Raw genomic sequence first — 21,972 nt, 5'->3', positions numbered from 1 at the left:
TGATTCGATTTTGGTGGTCAGAGGTCAAAGGTCATGGTGACATCACTAAAAACATAATTTGCCATAACTCAAGCAAGTTGCTGCCTGGAAATGATTCACTCGAATCACACTTTCATTAAATTCCTTTGCGGTAGGTGCTTCACCATCTGTTTTTATTAATCACTGAATGAACCATTCCTTTGTTAAATTTCTGCACTAATGTATATAAGAAAACCTGTATGCAATTAATGCAGATTTAAAAAGGGACTTTGTCTTTAACTTGTTTTGATCAGTGTTCATTATTTTTGAAATGAGGGAAAAATATGTTCTGTAGTTCAGGAATGCAAATAAAGTTGTTTTTTATTATCATTATTATTATTATTGCATCCACTACAGACACACAAGAAAACACATCACATCACGGTCATAAACATTTCTTCTGCCCATAAACTTGGTCTTGATGATGATGATGATGATGATGATGACTGTGCAGAGGTGTTCCCATCCCAGATACCTTCATATCCCAAGGTGCAAGCAGAAAAGTAGAGCTCAGAGACAAACATAATGGAAGAGAACACTTCAGCTTTGTCATGTAGTAGGTCAGACTCATTGTTGCAGCGTGAGATGGTCGCGGCACAAAACCAGACGAAAAGATAATTTAAACAAAAGATTTGTATGAGGGTACAGTTACACTATAAAAGGCTACAGGAGAGCGTTGGTCCCACCAGTTGGAGATACTCTGAAGGTCGCTGTGTTTGGACTCACAGGTAAGTAGAAGGTGATTCTAACTCTATTTGTTCAAAGTTATTGATCAATAATCAGGGTAAGATGGTGTTTTCAACAACAAAAACTATTACCACTTTAATTTCTGTGATATAAGCATCTGTTAGATTGTACTGTACTATAAACTGGACTATAAAGTGGAATCAACTAATCTTCTCAAGTTTATTTAACTTAAATTTTCTAGCATTTATTTTACACATTTCCTAAAGTCAAATCTTTTAACTTGAAACAGGGTTCGATGTTTATGTTTGTTTTTTTCACTTAAGAAAGTAGGTCAGAAATCTACTTGCCCTAAGTCAATTTTTACTTGCCCCTGTACAAACTGTTTAAAAAAAAAAAAAAAAGTGGTGATGACCAAGTAGCAACAAAGAAGACTGTCGTGTTTATTTTAAGGATCGTAGTCAGTTGCATTGTCTTTAAAATGTCAGAAAATAGTAAAAAAAAATAAAATAAAATGTCCATCCCAGTTTTTCAAAGTTCAAGGCGATGTCTTAAAATCTCTTCTTTTGTCAAATCCAAAGATATTCAGTTTAATAATATATTTTTAAAAAAAGCAAATCCAGAAAACTCCATATTTGAGAGGCTGAAAACAGCATGTCTGCCATTTGTCCTAGAAAAATTATATTAAAAATTACTCATTTATCACAGTAGTTTAAAAGTTTAACTTTTATTTGCCACTTGCCTGGTTGGGCAAGTGAGTTGTCAGATTTATTTGCCTGACATGGCACTGCAAGTGGGCAGCCATTTTTGTTGTACCCTGCTGAAATGATAAGTTGAATGAATGTGTTGCACAGTGTTTGATCAACTCATTTATTAAAGATTATAAAGAAACATGTTTATCATATAAGCAGACTTCACAGCATGCTTTGTTTCCATTGTCATGAGACCTTATTTTTTTTCATAGTTTGAAGAAAACATACACGATGGGAACTTCGATATTTAATCTGTTTCCTCAAGTACTCAAGTGAATATATCAAGTTTATTTGACTTGAAAAGTTTGCTTTGAATCTTTACAAATTCAGTCAAAATTTTAAGCCATGCTGGACACTAACTTTCTTTGAGTTCAATACAATAATAATAATATTTTTACAGTGTAGTGTCAAAAAAAATGATGGTGTTTCAGTGAAATATGAATATAAGGCCCAGATACTGATGTTTAATCAGTCCCTCCAGGATTTTGCTGGCTGTTTTTTGGATCGTTGTGACCTAAAATATGTGATTTTACTGCAGCTTTTCTAAAAAAATTGCAATGCATATTGCAGTGTTTCTGGGCATTTTTTGCAATGGAATTACAGGAGCAAGTGAAAATTGCAATGGGATTTTTATTTTTTATTTTTTTGTATAATTCATTAAAATAAAAGGAAACTTGTTCCAGGGAGAACAATAACGTACTCTGTTCTGAGTGTTTTAAGTAACCTTGACAAAAAGTTTGAAGTGCACCTGTGGGGTATTAGACAAAGAAGGAAAATTCATAAATGTCAGTTAAAATGACACATATTCTGTTCTTTTCAGTACCTGTGACAAAAACAAAAAAATCATAAATACAAAAAAAAAAGTGAAGAATTAAACAAAACACTGAGTCGGTTCACTGAGACGTACTTGTATGATGTTCTAGCAGGGTTCTGCTGTGTAGGTGGAACTCATGGGAAGCAACGATGGTTGGTCAGATTTGTGGAAAAGTTGCAGAGTTGCAGAGTTTAGACAAAATTGCAAAGGCCACGCAGATTCACAGGGACTGGTTGAATTTGCATGAATTGTTGTGATCGCAACATCACAACTTCCTGGAGGGACTGATTAATTGTAGTTCATTAATCGACCGCCAACCAGTAATAAGATTTAGCCCCTGATTTAAGTTTTTAATAGAAGAAGGGTGTTACGTGCAGCAGCCTCTCTGTCTCCCTCCTCCCTCTGCCTGCAGAGAGACCAGGGTCTCCAGCCCCCTTCTGTTCCATTAGTCATGTTGTCTTTGTTTAATACTTTGGGTCTTTCATAATAAAGCTTGTGGGTTAAATCAGTACCTTTTTGGTTTGGCGTCCTCATTTTATATGATGCCGCCTCCTGCCCCTGGACAGCCATGTTTCTTTTTGTATGGAGGCCGTAACATATTTGGAGGCTCGTCCGCACTGACGTTTTTGTAGGTTTCACTTTGAGGCGCAGTGTGGTGTTTAAACGCTGATGGCTTTTTGGGTTTTTTTCCTCTGTGTTGTAGCTGTTTAGTTTTGTTTTGGTACAGTTACTTGTGTCGGCGAACTGTAACATAGTGAACTTTTTGTCATTAATTAGTTACACCTCATGACTTACACTGTAAAAAAAATATACAGCATTTAATCAACTATGTTTTTCTCATCAACCTAACAAATATACGTAAAGTTTTATTTATTCTAGTTAATTAAACCGAAAACTTTGTGTAGTCTTTTTATTGTCAGAAAGCTTTTAACTTGTAAACATTTAGTCTTTTAACTTTTAGTCCTTTGACATGAAATGATGAGTTGAATAATTGAAAGAAACATGATCCGCGCATTAAGAGACTTCCCAGCATGCATTGTTTGAGAGTTAATTTGTTTTTTTACACTTTGTTCGTACTGAATTCGGTCCTCTTTTCGCTTTCATCAGGAGCAGCTGGAGGTTCTTTACATGAAATGAAGAAGTGACTTTTCAAACTGAGAAAAAATGAACGAAAATCAAATTTGTTTGTAATGTTTGTCAACTTAATGTTCAACTAAATATCTTGTATCTTATTTACCCTTTTTTCTTAAGTACAGCTGAATTAAAACTACACTAGAAAAGTGAATTTCTTTTGCATCATTACAGATTACCTCAACTTGTCTTTAGAAATTCAGTAAAATTGAAATTTTAAGGCAGCCTGGGCACTAACTTTTTGAAAGTTAAACCTATTAACTAGTATTTTTTTAACAGTGTACAGCAAAATCCAAAAACATTTCATCTACAACGTGTCTTTAAGTGTCAGACACTGAACATAAGGGTTAGACTGAGACATTTCACACATTTAGAAATGAGGCTGTCTATTGTCAAATGGTATAACTCTGCTTTTGTTTTACACAAAGATAATTTGATTTTATCAGTATTAATGAATTACTTGGCACATTATATACTGTGTGTGGGAGGTACTAAAAGTTGTGTTTCTGCATTACAGATGATTCTTAAAGACATGGCTGCACTGCACATGTCTACTGTGCTGCTGCTTTTGGTTTTCTCAGTATCAGGTAAGTTCCTCAATCACAACGTTTAACGTCTAGTTTGTGTTAATAATTAATGAAATGTATGAAATCCTCAAAGTGTAGAACTAGAACTGCACACGAGGAGAAACAGATCTACCAAATCTGTGTTGACGTGGTCTTCAACCTCTCCTCTGCAGTGCAATAAGAATATAAAAACCATGGAGCGGGTCTGTTCAACTGGTGGCTCGTGGGCCGATTCCGGCCCTTTAACAACCTCAGTCAGGCCCTTTGATCGTTTACAAATATGAACAAAAGCAAATAATTGTGATTTTATTTAAATAACCTGCTAAGATTATAAGTTTCTAGGTGTTTACTTGGTTTAGTAGAGGATCGTAATTTAAATCAGTTACTGAGTAATTAGACGTTTTCTGTAAACAAAAGAAGTAACAGGTGACCTGTTCTTGCCGTCTACAGAGACGTTTGCAGCGAGGATCATTGGAGGACAGGAAGTGCGGCGGTACTCTATCAAGTATCAGGCATCACTGCAAAATGAGAAAGGACAGCACTACTGTGGAGGAACCTTAGTGCACCCTGAATGGGTGGTGTCTGCTGCCCACTGCTGGAGGCCGTGAGTACTGACACCAACTTCTACTCCACCATGTTTCACATGAGATACTGAACGTTTTACTTTTTAATTTATCCAACAACCTTTAGATACTTTTCAGTTTAAAACGACTGAGCAGATTTAAAATGGTTGAACAACCAAAAAGACATTTATATAAAGTTTGGTGATTAAAATTAGCTCCAAATCCATCAGTAACAACATTAATAGTAATCTAGTTGTTCTTTTTTCCTAATATTTTTAGACTTTTACTAAAGTAAAATTTTGATGCAAGATTTTTACTTGTAACAGGGTATTTTTGATGGTGCTACTTTTACTTAAGTAAATACTTCTTCCATCACCGAGTAATAATACTAATACCACATTGTAAAAACATTTCTTTACAAGGAAAAGTCGCGCACTGAAAATCTTATTTAAGTAAAAGTATATGATCAGGAAAATGTATTTTAAGTTTTAAAAGTAGTCATTGCAGAGACATGGCTCCTGTGACAAATGTATTATTACATATAATTATTACTCTTACATTAATATAAAATTAGGATTTTGTTGTTGCAGTTGGAGCTCAGTTCGTACTATTTTGTAAGAGACAGTAGCTGTTGATTATTTGCACTATAAAAGCAAAAATACAAGGAAACTTTCCTCAGTACATTTTTGAGTTTTCAGTCCAACTCAAACTTTTAAGTTCTGGAAAAAAAAGTTTTACTAGTTGTACTAAATAATAATGTTGATATAATTTACTTTTCTTCTTTAGATAAACTTTAATCTTGTTGAGTAAAGTCACTGAAGTGAAAGTGAATAATGGTTAATAATTTAATATTTTCAGCTGCAGCCATTAAATTTCAGAGCACTCAAATAATGACAAATCAGGTTCACAGCTCACAGTGAAAAACTTTTGAAAAACAGGATTTGAGGTTTTTCTAAAACTCAAAGATTCAAGTTTATCTTAAGAAGAAAAGCAAATTGTTCTAACAGGAGATTATAGATTGGCAAAACTTTGGTTTATCTCAAAACTCAATTCTGAGTTTTCTCAACTTTTTGTGTGATGATTATTTTCTTCATCTTGATTGTTTGGTTTATAAAATCTCTTAAATCTGAAAATAGTGGGAAATATCCATCACCATTGCTTAGACCTCAAAGTAACACCTTCACAATGTTTCACTGCAAGAAAAAACAGTTTTTCGGCCCAATAAGTGACTGCAAACATCTGTAATTCTTGACAGTCCACAGCTGTTCACAGCCTGTGAAGTCTGCGTTCGACTGCACCATAAAATTATCAAGACATTTGCATGAAAAATTAATCAAAGTAGTCGCGTGTTAATTTTCTCTTACTTGATCAGTCGATTGTTTCAGTTGCATTAGTTCATTCTCGTGTTTTGTGCAAAAAATCTTAAGTTGTAAAATAATTAAAGCTGTCAGAAAAATGTAGTGAAGTAAAAAGTATCTCTGATGTAGTGGAGTAGAAGAAAATACTAAAGTACCTCACATTTATTAAGTACAGTACTTGAGTAAATATACTTAGTTACATTCCACCAGTGGTTTTGAGAAGAGTTAAGATGTTAATTGATTGATTGTGTAACTGTATAATGAAGACAATGTTTTTTGTGACTGAATTTTTCATTTTACTGTATTTCACAGTTAAAGGGACACTTCACCCCAAAATCAAAAATTCTAAATCATCTGGCTTGTAGATAGATAAGTAGCACTACAGGCCAAATATGTACTTTTGATTTGGAGTGAACTGAATGTGTTGCTGTATGATGGGGACAGAGTGTTTTCTGGACAGCAAAGACGTGAACTTGTCATTTTACTGTATTTCACAGCCACAGGTTAAATTTTGAAGCACTTTCCGTCTGGTTTTGTCCATCAGGAGCAGCCTGATGAAGGTGGTGTTATGTGAACACAACCTGGAGACAACAGAAGGCTTTGAGCAGGTCTTTAACGTCTCAAAGATATTTGTCCACAACTACAACTACAAGAATTTCAACAATGACATCATGCTCATCAAGGTAGGCAGAGGAGCAGCAGATATGACGCACGCGTGTCCACTTCATGGTCAAACTGTCTGAGCTGTAACTTTGTGTTGTTTGTGTTGCAGCTGAGCGAGCCGGCACAGCTAAACGCCAACGTCCAGCCAGCTGAGCTGCCTGACGAAAACTCTCCTCCGCTGTTTTCGGACGTCTGCACAGTGAGCGGCTGGGGCGTGACGCAGATTTACAGTTACTACCTGTCCCCCGTGCTGCGCGCTGTGGACGTGAGAATAATGCCTTACTGCACTTATTACTACTGGGGGAGGATCACTTCAAACATGCTGTGTGCTGGATCCAGGATGGGCGGCAAAGACTCCTGCCAGGTACAGATGTTTGTGTTTTTTACTTTTCTCATGCATGTGTTGCACGTTCACTGTATTGGATGCTTGTACTTAATACCTTAAAAAGAAACTGCACACTTAAATCTTCTTTTCTTTAGCTGTAAACTAAGTGATAGGACTGTACGTCCTGGTAAATCCGCTCTCCTGCTTCTTAACAGTGATAAGAGCTGACTTTCTGACTAGTTTATTGCAAGTTTGACCTAAACTCACCCGTGAATTAATCAGGGCACTTGTGCACAGCTGATAGGTGCATCCAGCTGTGTGCTGCTGGAGCAAGGGGCAGAACAGGGTAGGATACCCCTGCGCCCCTGGTACAAGATGGCAAAGTTGGACTTGGACACACCCTGAATAAATTAAATCCATTGCACCTTGCACTTTCAACTTGTGCTTTAGATCAGCGTAAGATAGGGCCCCTGGTGTTTGTTGATCATGTGATTTGTCTTGATGATCCACAGGGCGACTCCGGAGGTCCTCTCATATGCAATGGCAAGTTCGAGGGCATCGTGTCCTGGGGTATCAGCTGTGCAAACCCATACTTCCCTGGAGTCTACACCAAAGTGAGACAGTATGTCCAGTGGATCAACTGGATTATCAACAGTAACAGTCCTTGATGAGCAGCCAGTTCACGACATTGTTCCCAGTGGCCTTTTTCTGACATCACTAATAACTTTCTTTGTGTGTTTTATATCATCTTTACACACTAAGTTAATTACAGTTCATAATGTTGGGGTACGCTTTGTAGAGCCAAGATTATCAATCATTTCTAGATAAAAAGTTCCCTGAAAATATGTTAATACACTCATAATTTTCATTAATTACTCTGAAATGAGATGCAGAAATAAACTCATCATTATTGTAATTATTATGCTCATTATTAGTAGTAGCAGGTGTAGTAGTAGTTGTTATAATAGTATCGATGTTAAATCTGCATTACAGTGATCCAGTGATGGTTAAAAAAAAACAAAAAAAAAAAAAACAGCCTGCAGCCCACTAAAAGGTTCCATGTGAACACTTAGAAATTTTTCCACTGAAATTAAAACAGAAACAATCTGTATAATTTTTCTTATTATTAAACTCTTATTGGGCCTTTATTCTGAAAGGGTTCAGTGCTGTGTTCATTGGTGATGATAATGAACTGTATGTTTTATATTAAACTATAATGTTGTACAGCCATGTTGTTTACACTGTTCTTCTACTGTTCTACTGCTTTTCCTGCTTTTGCTGCAACCTATATTTGGCATGCATGGTGTCGGGGCCACTGGCCACTCCTGAAATCTGATTGGCCATTTCAAGTGCCACACATCAGCTCTGCCTGAAGACTGCAAGGTAGCAGTCTGAGGAAGAGCTGATAGCTCGAAACGTCATGCTAATATGCTGTTCAGACGGAAGCTCTTTTGGTGTGCGGATTTTTTCCTTTCCTTTGACGTTTGATAGTTTGTGATCCAGCTCCCAAACCACTGGGATCAGGGATGTGTGTGTTTTTTTCACATAGCTGTTCATTCCAAGCTCCACCCTATTTTCCTCAAGTATTATTGGCTATCTGTCCAGTGAGAGGCGGGACCTTAGTTTGAACCAACTTTTTGACAATTATATAATTTTACTTTAAGGATCATTTTACAACTCAGGAATAATAATTATAATTAAGTCATAGTTCCCTTTATGATATACACAAATGGAAAAAAGTATGGAAGCTATATTTTATATTTCTGTGATGACGCTCTGTTGCGATGTGATCAGACTAGTTATCGTTTAAATTAAAATTTTAAACACAGGAATGTATGAAACTGTAATGTATAATTAAAGTTGATAAAGCAAATGGTAAATTAATTTAATTCCGACTTGTGTGACAAGTACACACATGCATGCACACGCACACGCACGAACACACACACACACTTCATACCATCCCCCGCATGAGTCATTGCCTCATTTGGGCCACTTCAGTCAAAAAAGTTAAAGTTTTGGACCTTTCTAACAAAAATAATGAGCCCACAGTTCCTTGACATGGTAATTCAGAGAGGGTGACCAACTGTAAGAGTGCAGTACTTTGTTAGCCTGCTGGCTGATAAACATCTACATGCATCACCGGTGTGCTCTATATACTGTAGCACACTTCTGACTCTGACATGATTAGAGATTTATTAGGAGTTTTAAGGTAGCTGTATCTACTGCTGATCTAACAGTGACATCTTGTGGTTAAAAAGTATAATGCTGTCTAACATCACAGCCGTTGACTGTAAAGTAGATTACATCAGTTTTGTTCATAGTGATGACATTGTACAGCAGCTGAGTGGCTAAGAAGGTTGATGCTGGCTGGAGGATATTTAACAAGACATCCACAGCACTTTTTCATTGAAATCATCTTTAAAGCTGTGTGTTGTGTGTTATTTCATATTTGTGTCTCACTAAAAGCAGCCTGATTAATTTCTCAAGTGACCCTTCATGGAAAATAGTTGCCCGCCCCTGCAGGACTCACTAGAGCTGGGGTGAATGGTTAGAATAATGAAAATTATCACTAATTGAATTATCACTTCACCAGCACTATTTATCAATATTTGTCTTATTCTAACATTGAATACACAGACACAATATAAACACACTATAGAGTGCTAGAACTGTGTGTTAAAGCAGAACAGATCACAAAATGCCTGTTATATACTGTTTATTAAATTCCTCCTTTAAAAATCATTATTAGGATAAAATACCAACTGATCAGAGTAAAATTAAAGCACTCTCAAGGTATTTAAATGCCCAGACTCTCAAAGCCTTTATCATCACGTCTAAATTGTTGTTATAAACACAGTTATAAATCCCTTGGTACCCACAGCAACATTGTCACATTTATTTTCCTAACTGTCCATATTAAATTTGATTGTATGATTATTTAATGCTTGCTTATTTCCAGAGTAAGTGATCAACAGAGGACTTATGTAGACAACAGGATCTTTTCATTTGACACATTAAAAGACTTTCTGTTACATGAGTGATTGTGTATTTTGGGGACTTAATTAAAATGGAAAAAGTTACACATCAGGGTTCAGGTACCAGATTTCTCAATAAAAATAAAACAAAGACAGCTGTTCTTTTAAAATGCACTTAATAACTTTTATTAAATTCCATCAAAGTTACAGGTCAATAGAGTGATTTTGTTTTATTTAGTAAATACAAAAATACATCAAAGTGTTCAGCACTAAAAATCACAAAACTTTAAAGACTAAATATATTTTAACTATATAATATATATAATTGTCTGAACTGCTGAACCTTTTTATTTATTTTTTCTCCTCCTTCTTCTTCTGTCTTTTTTTTAATTATTATTATTTAGATTTTCCATGAAAAACCCAGGCAAATATCTATATTGATGATTATGATTATTTGTGATTTTCAATAAAGATTTTTAAAAAAACAGGAAGTAAATTAAAGAAGTAGGTCGTCGTCATTCTCGCGCATGCTCAGTTGTTTTGTTTACATAATACCGCCCTTGATAGAGATAGGTGAGGACTGTCTGACACAAGCGGACTGAAATAACAGCTTAAATTACCTTTCTGAGGTAAATTATGTCTGTGAAACACGCTCTGAGCCGGGGGCTCGAGTTGGGCCGGTCGGTCTTCCAGCTGGGTCTCCTTAAAACCGGTGGCCGAGTCGTAGCAAAGCTCCGAGCTGACCGTCTCCGTGTAGGCCCGCAGGTGCGCACGGTTCAGCCTCAGGCTTTCCTGCCGTCTCGGTACCGATATTACCGCACCTCCCTGAAGGGCCTGGCGGCCCAGCTTCAGTCCGCCGGATTCGGGAGGAGGTTCGGCGGCGGGTCTCCGCGGAACAGGGCCGTGTTTCTGGCTTTCGGTCTCGGCGTGGGACTCATCGAGCAGCAGCTGGAGGAGGACAGGAAGAGCGCTGCGACCTGCCAGGAGATCCAGGTATGATAATAAAACCACACAAACTGAGGTTCGTAATTATATGTTATACTGCTGCTTATATTTTCTAATTCACTGTTTAACTGAGCTAACATAGTTAGTAATTACGCTTTATACGAGCTATTCTTCGTGGTGGAGAGAGTACTGAAGATCTACACTCAATTACAAGTACTGTTACATTTCAAAAATATTACTCATTACAGGGAAAAGTAATGGGCTTAGGAATATACGTAAGTAAAAGTACAAAGTATTCTTCTGAAAAAATACTCGGAGTATAACTTTTTAACCGTTAATGTTCAATACATTGTGTGCCATCAGATCAGCTTATTGGCAACAAAAATACAGATGAAAAGTTTGTATATTAATTCAAATTGTACTCAGAACTCAATTATGATTAAAAAACTAACTAAATGGATTACATAGTGAAATGCATACTTAAGTATACGTAACAGTACAGATTTGAAAATCTACTTATAAAAGTACAAGTGCCCTAAAAACCACTAAATTACAGTAATTTGAGTATTTGTAACTAGTTACTTCCACCCCTGGCTATTCTGCAGACTTGGATCAAAGTCAAAAAGTCAGTAAAACAAAAGTGTCTTTCTCCTCCGTAAGTTGTATAATAAACAAGGTTCACATTTCTAGTAATTGTAGTTAATTCACATTTTGTATATTCAGATATTTTTCTCCCAAAATGTGTCACTACCTAAACACAGTAATCACATTATTTTGAAATATAAAAAAGTGAAAATTTTACATAATTGCACTCATGTTCATCTTCTTTCAGTTTTTATGCTACTTATACCTCTAATCTGCTTTGTAACTGAGCTGACAACCATAGTTATTAGTTACTTTTTACATACAAAACTGATTTTGCATATTAGACATATGATTGGGTTCTAAAATATTTTACAATTTTAGGCTACATAAAGATTAAAAATGAACCGTTTTAATGGTGGACCATCCATAAGACTCGAATATTGCATAAAACCTAATTTATTTATTATTTATTTATTTTGTTTTACTCCAGTGCATGGATACTCTCTATTTTTTGTCCTAGTTAACTTAGGACAAAACATGCACTAACACACACCCCTACCTTTCTGTATCTTAAAAAATATATATTTCTCCCAATCTGCAGGCGGTGTTTAGCAAGAAAAGATTCCAGAGCCCACTCAGGCCATTCACCTCTGGATATAAACTGGAGGATTACATTATTGGGAATCAGATTGGGAAAGGCTCCAATGCTGCTGTGTACGAGGCTGCAGCTCCGTTTGCCCCTCCGACGGAGAGTAAACCCTCCCTGGTGCAGCTGAGAGAAGATGAAGAGGACGTGGAGGCGGCTCCTCGATCTCTCACATGCTGCTCACTAAAAAGATTCCCTCTGGCGATCAAGATGATGTGGAACTTCGGGGTAGGTGTTCTATAATAGTCCACACTTTTATCTGTTAGACCTGTGCGGGACATCATGCACAGAAAAGTACTGACAGGTGTTTTGTGATGCCATTTGTTTGCAGGCGGGGTCGTCAAGTGAGTCGATATTAAAATCAATGTCACAGGAGCTGGTGCCTGCAGGTCCTCTGGCCGTAAAGCAGGAAATGGAACAGATCACTCTGGATGGGTAAGTATTAGATCTTTACTGCTCTCAGACTTTATCACTAGTCCTTGTAAAGATGCTCAGAAACATCTGTGACCTCTCTACATGCAGAAATTTTGGAGTCCTGCCCAAAAGAGTGTCAGCACACCCTAACGTGATCACGGTGCACCGGGCTTTCACAGCAGACGTCCCACTGCTACCAGGTGCCCAGGAAGAGTATCCAGATGTGCTGCCAGCCAGACTCAACCCTGCTGGTCTGGGCAACAACCGCACTCTTTTCCTGGTCATGAAGAAGTAAGTCCTGCCACCTCTTGCCCCCTTGATCAGTTAATCTTAACGTTATAATCCTTAAAGGTATAATCTGCAATGTTTTCCTGAAAAAACAATGTATAGACTCATATGACACATTTATATACCACTAGAAGTGTGTGGTGGGGGCTGTATCTGCAGAGACCCTGTCCTCTGCATGTATTTGTATTTTTTCTCATTGTTTTGCTGTTTCTGGGACATTTCACTAAACCAAATCATTGGTATCTGACGTTGTGATGAGTTTGCAAACGCCTTGGACAAATCCTACTGACTCTACCTTTAAGTCTGGGCTGATTGAGAATATGCTTGGCCGGTATAAAGGTCTTACAGCACTCCAGGGTAATCATGAATCCCAATGGTATGGTTTTCTATACCGTCCTAAATACAGACATTCATCTTTCTATGAAACTGAGAGATGCTGTATTGTAGTGTGCAACAAACACCACCAGGGGTCAGTCTCTCTGCTAATGAATAATGCAGTGCAGCTGAACTGAGAAACATGGCATGTGGGGGATAAAGTTACAGGACTAACTAGTAAAAAAAAAAGAATGCCTCTTCTCCAGTTTGAGAGTGTTTAGTCCTGATTATAAAGGTGAACCAGCAAACACTGCAGGCAGCTGATGATCAGTAAAGTTGCCAGTCTGGGAGTAAATGCAGTAAAAACTGCTCCCAACAAGGTCTGTGGATTATCTTGAGAAAACGAGTCATGATTTTTGTCAGGAGACTTCACTGCTGAATTTTCCAAGTTTATTCTCTGGCACGTTGAGCACCACAAGCTGAGTGCCATTTCGCCCCATTTTATTGGAGAGAAGGCAGACATCTCTACCACTGATATCTCCAAAACTCTGCAACTCACACCAGAACTATCTGATGGATATATAGTACTACAGGTAAGAGAAAAATATATTTATGATCCCTTCAATGTGAACTAGGAGCAGAGGGCAATGTTCAGTTTGAATTAGCAGTAATATAATAGCTCTGATACAGTGTTAATAAAGTGAACAGTGAGGCTTAAATCAAAGATTGAGATAAAACACTTGACATACAGGCTGCAGCACTTTTTAAAATATAGTTTATATAAATAAAAAGAATGTAAATATATTGAATGACTGTTGCAGAAAAACTGGCTTTGATTTCATAAAAATGTTAAGGATTATAATTTTAGGAGTTCAGTAAAGTGGTTTAAGCTCATCCTATCTTCTTTTGTGTTTTAGTTACCCCTGCACGCTGCGACAGTACCTGGAGGAGTCCACACCGAACCGCAGGCAGGGCGCCCTGATGCTGCTGCAGCTCCTCGAGGGGGTGGACCACCTGTGTGGACAGGGCGTCGCCCACAGGGATCTCAAGTCAGACAACGTGCTGCTGGAGTTTGACTCTGGTCAGAGAAATATTCAGTCAGTCAGAAGAACAACATTTTGGAGAGTCTGCTCCGTCAGTTCTGTGTTGAAATTTCAAACTGATTTTGCTTTTCTGCAGACGGTTGCCCTCGTTTAGTGATTTCTGACTTTGGCTGCTGCCTGGCTCAGGGTGACTCGAGTCTGCAGCTGCCCTTCAACAGCATGTGGGTCAGCAGAGGAGGGAACGCCTCCCTTATGGCACCAGAGGTAGGTTCAAGTAGCTCTTTATTGTTATTAAAGGGATAGTTCAGATGTTTTAAAATGGGATAAATCTTGTAGAAGGAGCAGATGTTTATAACAGTTAAATTGAGCAATATCATAATGGAGCTTTGCAGGCAGTGAAACAGACAGTCATTTGTCTCAGAATACATTGCAAGAAAAAAACGTTCCACAGAATTCTGTAGATTTTCATTTTGGATCACCGCTGAAATTTCAAAAAGCAAAACAACCTGCAGATTTCACTTGAGCCTGAGTATTACCTACAGTCGATGGTGGTCCCCAGTTTGGAGAAGAAGCAGCAGGAGTACTGGTGTAGGAAGCTCAGCAATGTACTGCTGTGGACAGGGCCAGCAGCAAAATGTACGTCAGTATCAGGTTAAGTGTACGCTACATTTAGAGCATTTTCACTGCTTTACCCTGCTGTCAGGCAGACTTTTCCAACATTAAAACACAGTTATACAAGTCAAATACCACTCACTCCAAAGCAACCAGACTCCATTGACTAAAACATTAATTTTACTTTGCAGAATGCAGTAGCTGCTGTTCTATCGCTGCCTCGATCGGTCAGTTTGTTTGCGTTATAGTGTGACTTTGGTGAATCTGACTAAACCCTTTTAAACTCAGAAGTCACAGAATAACACAGACAAACTAACAAAACAGTGCAGTGGCAGAGCAGCGACACCTGTGTTCTGCAAGGTAAAATTACTGATTTTACCAATGGAGTTTGGTTGTTTTGGAGAGAGGGATGTTAGGTTTATATATTTAGCAGAAAAGTCTGTCTGACAGCAAGGTAAAGTGGTGAAAATATTCTAAATATAGTGCTGTCCTCAGCAGTACATTATTCAGTTCCTACACCAGTAATCTTGCTGATCCTCATCTTCTATAGGTAATACACTGACTGTGGACACGTACTTCATACAAACACTTTTCAAATAATTCAAACTATCCCTTTAAGTAAAATAACATGCTGAATATTAATACAGAATATCATCAGTTATAAATCTCTTGTTCTTGTTATGATGTGTCTGCCCAAAGGTGACCACTGCAGTTCCAGGGTGTGGGGTGGTGATTGACTACAGCAAGGCGGACGCCTGGGCAGTGGGCGCCATCTCCTACGAGATATTTGGCCAGAACAACCCGTTCTATCGAGCAGCGGGACTGGACAGCAGGAGTTACCAGGAGAAGCAGCTTCCTTGTCTGCCCTCCAGCGTTCCAGCGGATGTTCAGTTAGTGATCCGACTGCTGCTCAGGAGGAACCCAGGCAAGGTACAGCAGGGTCGGGAGGGGTTTGTTAGGAAACTGAATGCTCAAACCAGTTTTGTGTACAGTTAAATCACTCTAAATATCTGAAAAAATAATTTAAGCAAGGTGACAATGTCACAAAGTTCATTTATATATCATTTTATAGTTTATCATTTGTATAATGAGATGCTTAAAATGTAGCTATGGTTTCAGGAAATGTGTTTAAAAAGTTGGAAAAAACTGTAATAATTAATATTTATTTGATGCTGCGGCGCTCATGTGTGCATTATCGTTTCTCTGCAGCGCCCCAGTGCCCGTGTGGCAGCTAACATGCTGCATCTCAGTCTCTGGGGACGGAAGGCCCTGGCCAATCAGGACAGCGTTGGCATGAAGAAGCTGGCCGATTGGCTGCTGTGCCAGTCCGCTGTGGTTCTCCTGAGGGGCCGCAGCGGACCCAGCGGGAACACGGTGGAGGCGGAGCTTCAGAGGAGCTTCCTGTCCAACCTGGACCTGGAGGAGCTGCGCACGGCCGTGGGCTTCCTCCTGTATGGACGAGAGCAGCGTCAGGCCTGTATACTGTCTTCTTAGACCCGCTGTCACTCATTCAGACGCGAGTCATTGATCCAGAGCCTAGAGTTCATACCTGATACTCAGCTGGACCTCTGTGTTTATTATGTCTATAGTCTTTACATCTAATGGCTATTAAGGCAAACTCCTCTGACACTGTACTCTTAGACTATTCTGTATAATCTGTGGCTTTTATTCCTGCAGTTATGGTTAATTCTCAAGTGGTGAAACTCACCTTCTTATATTGTCTGATCTCCCCTGAATTTGTTGCTACTGAAAGTGCAGAGGGCTGTACTACGAAGCAAATTTAATGAGTTAGCACGGTGTGTTGAGTCTAAAGTCAGAGTTTTCAATGTCAGGAAGGTGGCTCTCTTTTAACCTGGCTAGATCACCATGGTGACTGCTGAACTCATAACCTGGTCGGGAGCAGGTTAAGAGTTTCAGATTGAATCGGCTGTAAATCCGATGAGCAATATCGATTGTCAGCTGAGGGAAGACGTTATATATACAAAGTTGCGGAGTCGTACGTTAGTGATGTCACAGAACAAAGCTGTGTAATATAATTACAGTGGCAACTGTATGCATCACATCGCCACAGGAACCTCAGTCAGTGATGTGGAAAGTCTTGTTTTTTCGCCTGTTTGCCTCAGGTCATATTAACACTTTAAATTTTACACAGCAGATCATCCACACCCTAAAAGAATGATAAAAATAATACAGACTACTTTGTCTTAGTCTGATTTTCACTGCTGACACTGCAGCTCAGAACAGGCTGGAGCCAAGACTGTTTGCCTCGGAGGCTTTTCTTTTTGAAATCCATGGCTACCCGAGAGAGATTTAAGACTAGACACCGTCAAAATTTAGAGGAAAATGTGACTATGACCCACATTTTAGTTGACAAAATCTTGATTAAGTTTTTAGAAGTGGAGAATGTAAGAATTGCTTTAGGTACAACAATAGTAGATGAAAATTATAATGTTAAAAAAAGAGCCGTGATTCATTTCCATTTAAAGTCGCAGGGAGCCACTGGAGAGGAGAAAAAGAGCCCAGAGCTGCAGGTTCCTGAACCCTGGCTGATTATATTCAGTCAGTTACATTCATTTCACTTTGATTTGACCAAAATCTAAAGTGATTTCAAAGTCTTCTTCATTATGAGACAGTGTCAGAACAACAGCATCATGTTTAAATCTGTTCTATCAAGTTTAAAGTTTAATTTGCAGTTGTCATGTTAAGAATAAACAGGCGCATTAAGTTGATTAGTAATGATCTGACAGCGTTCCTCTCTTTACTCATTTGCAGCATATTGCTGTATTTTCTCAATAATTCTCCGTTATATCAGCCTGTTCGTCTTGACTGATACTGGAATTTCTAATTTTGATGCAATACCTTGCGATACCAAATACCTTTCACAAAGAATAATTGACTCATTTTGGCATAAATTGTTAAATTTTTATCAAAACATTGATATCACAGGGCAATAATATGACAACGGACGTTCAGAAGGAGCAAATGAGACGTGATGAGAATAAAACAGAAGTGTGAGTAAGTGATAAATCTAAGGGACTGTGCAGGATCTGCAGCAGTGTGTGTGTCGGTATTGATACCACAAAAAAGGGACTATTGAAAGCATTTAAAATTTTCAGTATTGATGTTTGGATATTTTTGACAACACAAGTACACGCACAGAGCCTGAGGAAGACAACGTGGGTTAACAAAGAAAGTTGAACTTGTTACGTTGTGTTATCTCCTGCGTGGGTTTCAGGTTTTGTCGAACCACCTCACACAAAGGCGGCCTGGTTGTGTTGAGCTTCCTTCGTAGTTCAGCCCTCTGATCCGCGTTCCCCTGAACGTGTTCTCACAAACTCAGCATCACTTCAACATCAGCAGGAGTTAGAACAAAGTGCTGTCAGCTCCGCTTTGTGCAGAATGCAGCAGGTCTTGTAGGTGCATTGCATCATGGACTATTTAGGCTTCTGTGTGTGGAGGAAAAAAAAAACTGGTATCTGTGTTTTCTACGATTAATTTCTCCTGAAATGAGAGAAATATAAGGAACTAAAGACTACTGGTATTTCTGTTATGAGAGTTCTATATTCTTTTACAAGCGCTGATGCACTTTTTAGATATTTGCCAGGAGAGACCCCACACTCACACTGTAACTGTCATCTGTGTGTTTGATTAAAATGGTCTTGGATGCAGATATTTGATATTAGAGTAAAATTAGCCAGAACCTACCGTGTAGGGCAACAGTTTAGTTTTACATATTCACAGGTAACGTGCAGCCGGCAAACAGCTTCCCAGCAGGCGTCTGTCAGGCTGTGAGCCAAACAATCACTTATTCATCCATTCTGCACCACATGACGCATGTAAAAACCTCCCCAACACTGACTGACCCTCAGGATGTGATTTTGTTTTTGTTCCTGTGGTTTGCACTTTATGTCCATGTTTGCACTCGCTCAGAGCCACTTTGATGGTTTACTGATGTTTGTTTGTTGCCAGCTTATCTGTAATACTTATTATTATTCTGAGAAATTATAAAAGCTTTGAATAGAGATGCTCAACACTTCACACTTTATTATAATCTGTTATCAAAACTAGTCACATTAAAACTACAGTTTTGGCATCATAACCACGTGGCCAGTGAGGGAAATGATAGAGAGTGTGTAAGTTTTCATAATAAAGATGGTGAGAAATATTTTGGATAAATGTAGATTTTTCTGCTGTGTTTCAGAATAAAAGTATCTGTCTGAAAAGAGCTCTGAAAGGAAATCATTCTTCTTCTTACTTTAACTTGTCTGGTTTCTAAGTTACTCCATGTCACCACACACACACACACACACACACACACACACACACACACACACACACACACACACACACACACACACACACACTTCCAAACACATATGTTTTGTTTTGACAGATTTTATTTAGAGATAAATTTTCCTAATAATCTGAAGTGATCTCCGACTAATCTGAACCATGGGGTAGAGCTTCTATGCCCTGAGAATTTACAGCTCAGACGTTGGCGTGCACGATTTGTCATCAGTTACAGTGTTTGGTTTATGAGCCGGAGCGTTGTTGTTTGCCATGTAAACCAAAGATCATAAATGAGGGAGGGGGATACTGAAGATCTGGCAACGGGAAGCCGTAAATCAAATAAACTGGAAAGATTTTTCCACAACAGTAATGACCCTTTGAGACAAACCCAGTGTCTTTATTCACACACACACACACACACACACACACACACACACACACACACACACACACACACACACACACACACAAACATAAATCCATGCAGTGCTCACTTGGTTCCAATTACAACACAACCTCTTGTCTACTTTTATTTTGCTTGTGTTTTAATTTTTCTTTCCTTGTTATCTGCTGTGACAAAAAGCTTCTTGAACTGGAGGAAAGAAATTGAGACATTTTGGCGACGTGCCCAGGAACATGCACAACAGAATCTGGATATTACTGCAACTGAACAGTGTGAGTTAGTATGTGAACAGTGAATTTAAAGTCCACCAGAGAAACCTTTCAGCCTCCTCCTCCATCACACAGACCTGTTTTTAACTCTGCTCTGATGTGACAGAGGTTGAAAAGTGTTTGAACACCACTGAGATCAAATACTGCTTTGATATGATGGAGGATGAAAAGAAAACAGGTTTTATTGGTCAGATGGGTAAACAGATAGATACACTGCCTGGTCAAATAAAAGTCACCACCTGGATTCAACAAAGCAAACAGGTCAGATCCTTCCACTGGATAATCACTGCAGTGATTAATATGTTTCAGCTGGTAACAAGTTATTGAACTCTAACTGATGCAGTGAGCAGCTTCTCATTTCTTAAACAACCATGTCAGAAGACAAAAGATGGTCCTCTGTTTCAGAAGAGTCAAATTATTGACCTGCATCAAGCAAAGAAAACAACTCAGGAGATTAATGAAACTACTAAAACTGTCCAACACATTATTAAAACCTGGAAGGAAGAAATGTGGTCGGAAAAAAATCTTGAATGAAACGTTTGGTGAAATCAAATCGTAAAAAATCAACAGTAGAACTCACAGCTGTGTTTAGTGAAAGTAAGAACATTTCCACAAACAATGTGAAGAGAACTGAAGGGATCGGGACTAAACAGCTGTGTAGCCTCAAGAAAACCACTTATCAGTGAGGATAATCAGAAAAAAAGGCTTCAGTTTACTGAAAAAGTTTACTGGAAAAAGGTCATGTGGTCTGATGAGTCCAGATTTACCCTGTTCCAGAGTGATAGGGGCATCAGGGTAAGAAGAGAGGTGGATGAAGTGATGCTCCCATCATGCCTAGTGCCTACAGTACGAGCCTGTGGGGGCAGTGTTATGATCTGGGGCTGCTTCAGTCGCTCAGGTTGAGGTTCAGAAACATTATGATGTCAGCTTCACTACCTGAATAAACTGAATGATCAGGTTTTTACATCAGTGTTTTTTTTTCTTCTCTGATGACACGGACATATTCCAAGATGACAATGTCAGGATTCATGGGGCTCAAATAGTGAAAGAGAGGTTCAGGGAGCATGAGACATCATTTTCACACATGGACTGTCCACCACAGAGTCCAGACCTGAACCCCACTGAGAATCTTTGGGATGTTCTGGAGAAGACTTTACACAGCGGGGCGACTCTCCCATCATCAATACAAGATCTTGGTGAAAAATTAATGCAACTCTGGACAGAAATAAATGACGACATTGCATAAGGTTATCGAAATGATGCCATGGAGAATGTGTGCCATAATCAAAGCTAAAGGCGACGGCAGTGTAGGATAAATTTACTGTCTACATCCAGATGTGCATCCTGTCCCTGTGTGCTGTACAGTGTTGACTTTTCCCAGTAAACTTTTACCCACTGCTGAAATCTGAATCTAGAGTTAACAGCATTCAGCTGGACAAAACTGGCAACAAAAAGAAAAGCAAGACAGAGATTTCCAGGGTTGCTGTCATGGTGAAAAACATCTAAACTAAATACCAGCCAACTACTTGCATAATAACTCATTTTGAAACATGAATGAAATGTTTTAGCTGAGTTACTCCCTGTAGATGTGAAATAAAGTTGTGAAAACTGCACTTAGAGTTCAGAGAACGTTAAGGCTTACAAAATGTGTCAAAAAGAAAAAAAATGTATTAGTGTTGTTTGTTTGCTTTATTGAAGCATAACTCTATATGGATGAAGGTATGTCCATATACTTTTGTCTATTTTGGTCCGAGGCTTTTTCAGTTGTCAAAAAAAGACAGCTGTTACTTAGTGAGGTCATGTTTCAGGGCCACATGTTGCACATTTTTAATAGCAGGGGACCCCGTGACCAAAATCGGCAATTACATTTTTTAAATTTTATTTTTGCTACAGTAGCCTGCAACTAATAAAAATAAAACAAAAATGCATAAAAAGTTTTCTGGTTTCCACTTGAGGTGTTTTTGTGTTTCAGGTCAGGATAAAACTCACCAAACATCTGGAGAATAGTAAAAAAAAATAAAACTACAATTTTCAAGGCATAATTGCAAGATGAATATCTACTATGATCAAATTCATGAATTTATGCTCACTGTCACAGATCAGAAAATACACTTTTCATGATTTTTCATTGAATGCAATGTACTGATATTAGAAAATGTACTTTGTAATTTGAACTTTTGAATACTTAAGTATTTTTAAAAGCAAGTACTCTAGTACTTTAACTTAGAAAACTCAGAATACATTGTTTTGTTCTCTGTGGAACAAGTTGCCTTTGAGTTTAATGAATTCTACAAAAAAAAAAAAAATTCT

The 21,972-nt window shown here is 38.3% G+C and overlaps 2 protein-coding genes across 3 annotated transcripts; both read left to right on the top strand.

The window, feature by feature from the left end:
* The first annotated feature begins 314 nt into the window (after positions 1-314).
* Positions 315-8,104, top strand: LOC146324666 (trypsin-3). Of its 2 annotated transcripts, none has more exons than XM_084720268.1 (6): positions 315-757; positions 3,917-3,986; positions 4,416-4,569; positions 6,431-6,569; positions 6,659-6,913; positions 7,387-8,104. In XM_084720268.1, the coding sequence occupies exons 2-6, from the start codon at positions 3,917-3,919 to the stop codon at positions 7,540-7,542; spliced, it is 774 nt and encodes a 257-aa protein (XP_084576394.1). In that variant the 5' UTR covers positions 315-757; the 3' UTR covers positions 7,543-8,104. The 2 variants fall into 2 exon arrangements, with proteins under 2 accessions (XP_084576394.1, XP_084576393.1); XM_084720267.1 differs by having other exon boundaries at positions 317-746.
* Positions 8,105-10,381: 2,277 nt separating this feature from the next.
* pink1 (PTEN induced kinase 1) lies at positions 10,382-17,064 on the top strand. Its single transcript, XM_084720266.1, has 8 exons — positions 10,382-10,845; positions 11,984-12,256; positions 12,360-12,463; positions 12,551-12,733; positions 13,963-14,126; positions 14,225-14,352; positions 15,400-15,630; positions 15,910-17,064. Exons 1-8 carry the CDS (start codon positions 10,489-10,491, stop codon positions 16,192-16,194), a joined length of 1,725 nt encoding a protein of 574 aa, XP_084576392.1. The 5' UTR covers positions 10,382-10,488; the 3' UTR covers positions 16,195-17,064.
* Positions 17,065-21,972: the final 4,908 nt, after the last annotated feature.

Source organism: Lutjanus erythropterus, chromosome 6 (assembly GCF_056507025.1).
Source record: "Lutjanus erythropterus isolate fLutEry1 chromosome 6, fLutEry1.hap2, whole genome shotgun sequence".
In the NCBI taxonomy this organism is placed as follows: Eukaryota; Metazoa; Chordata; class Actinopteri; order Lutjaniformes; family Lutjanidae; genus Lutjanus; species Lutjanus erythropterus.
This window is presented reverse-complemented; position numbering and strand designations above follow the sequence as displayed.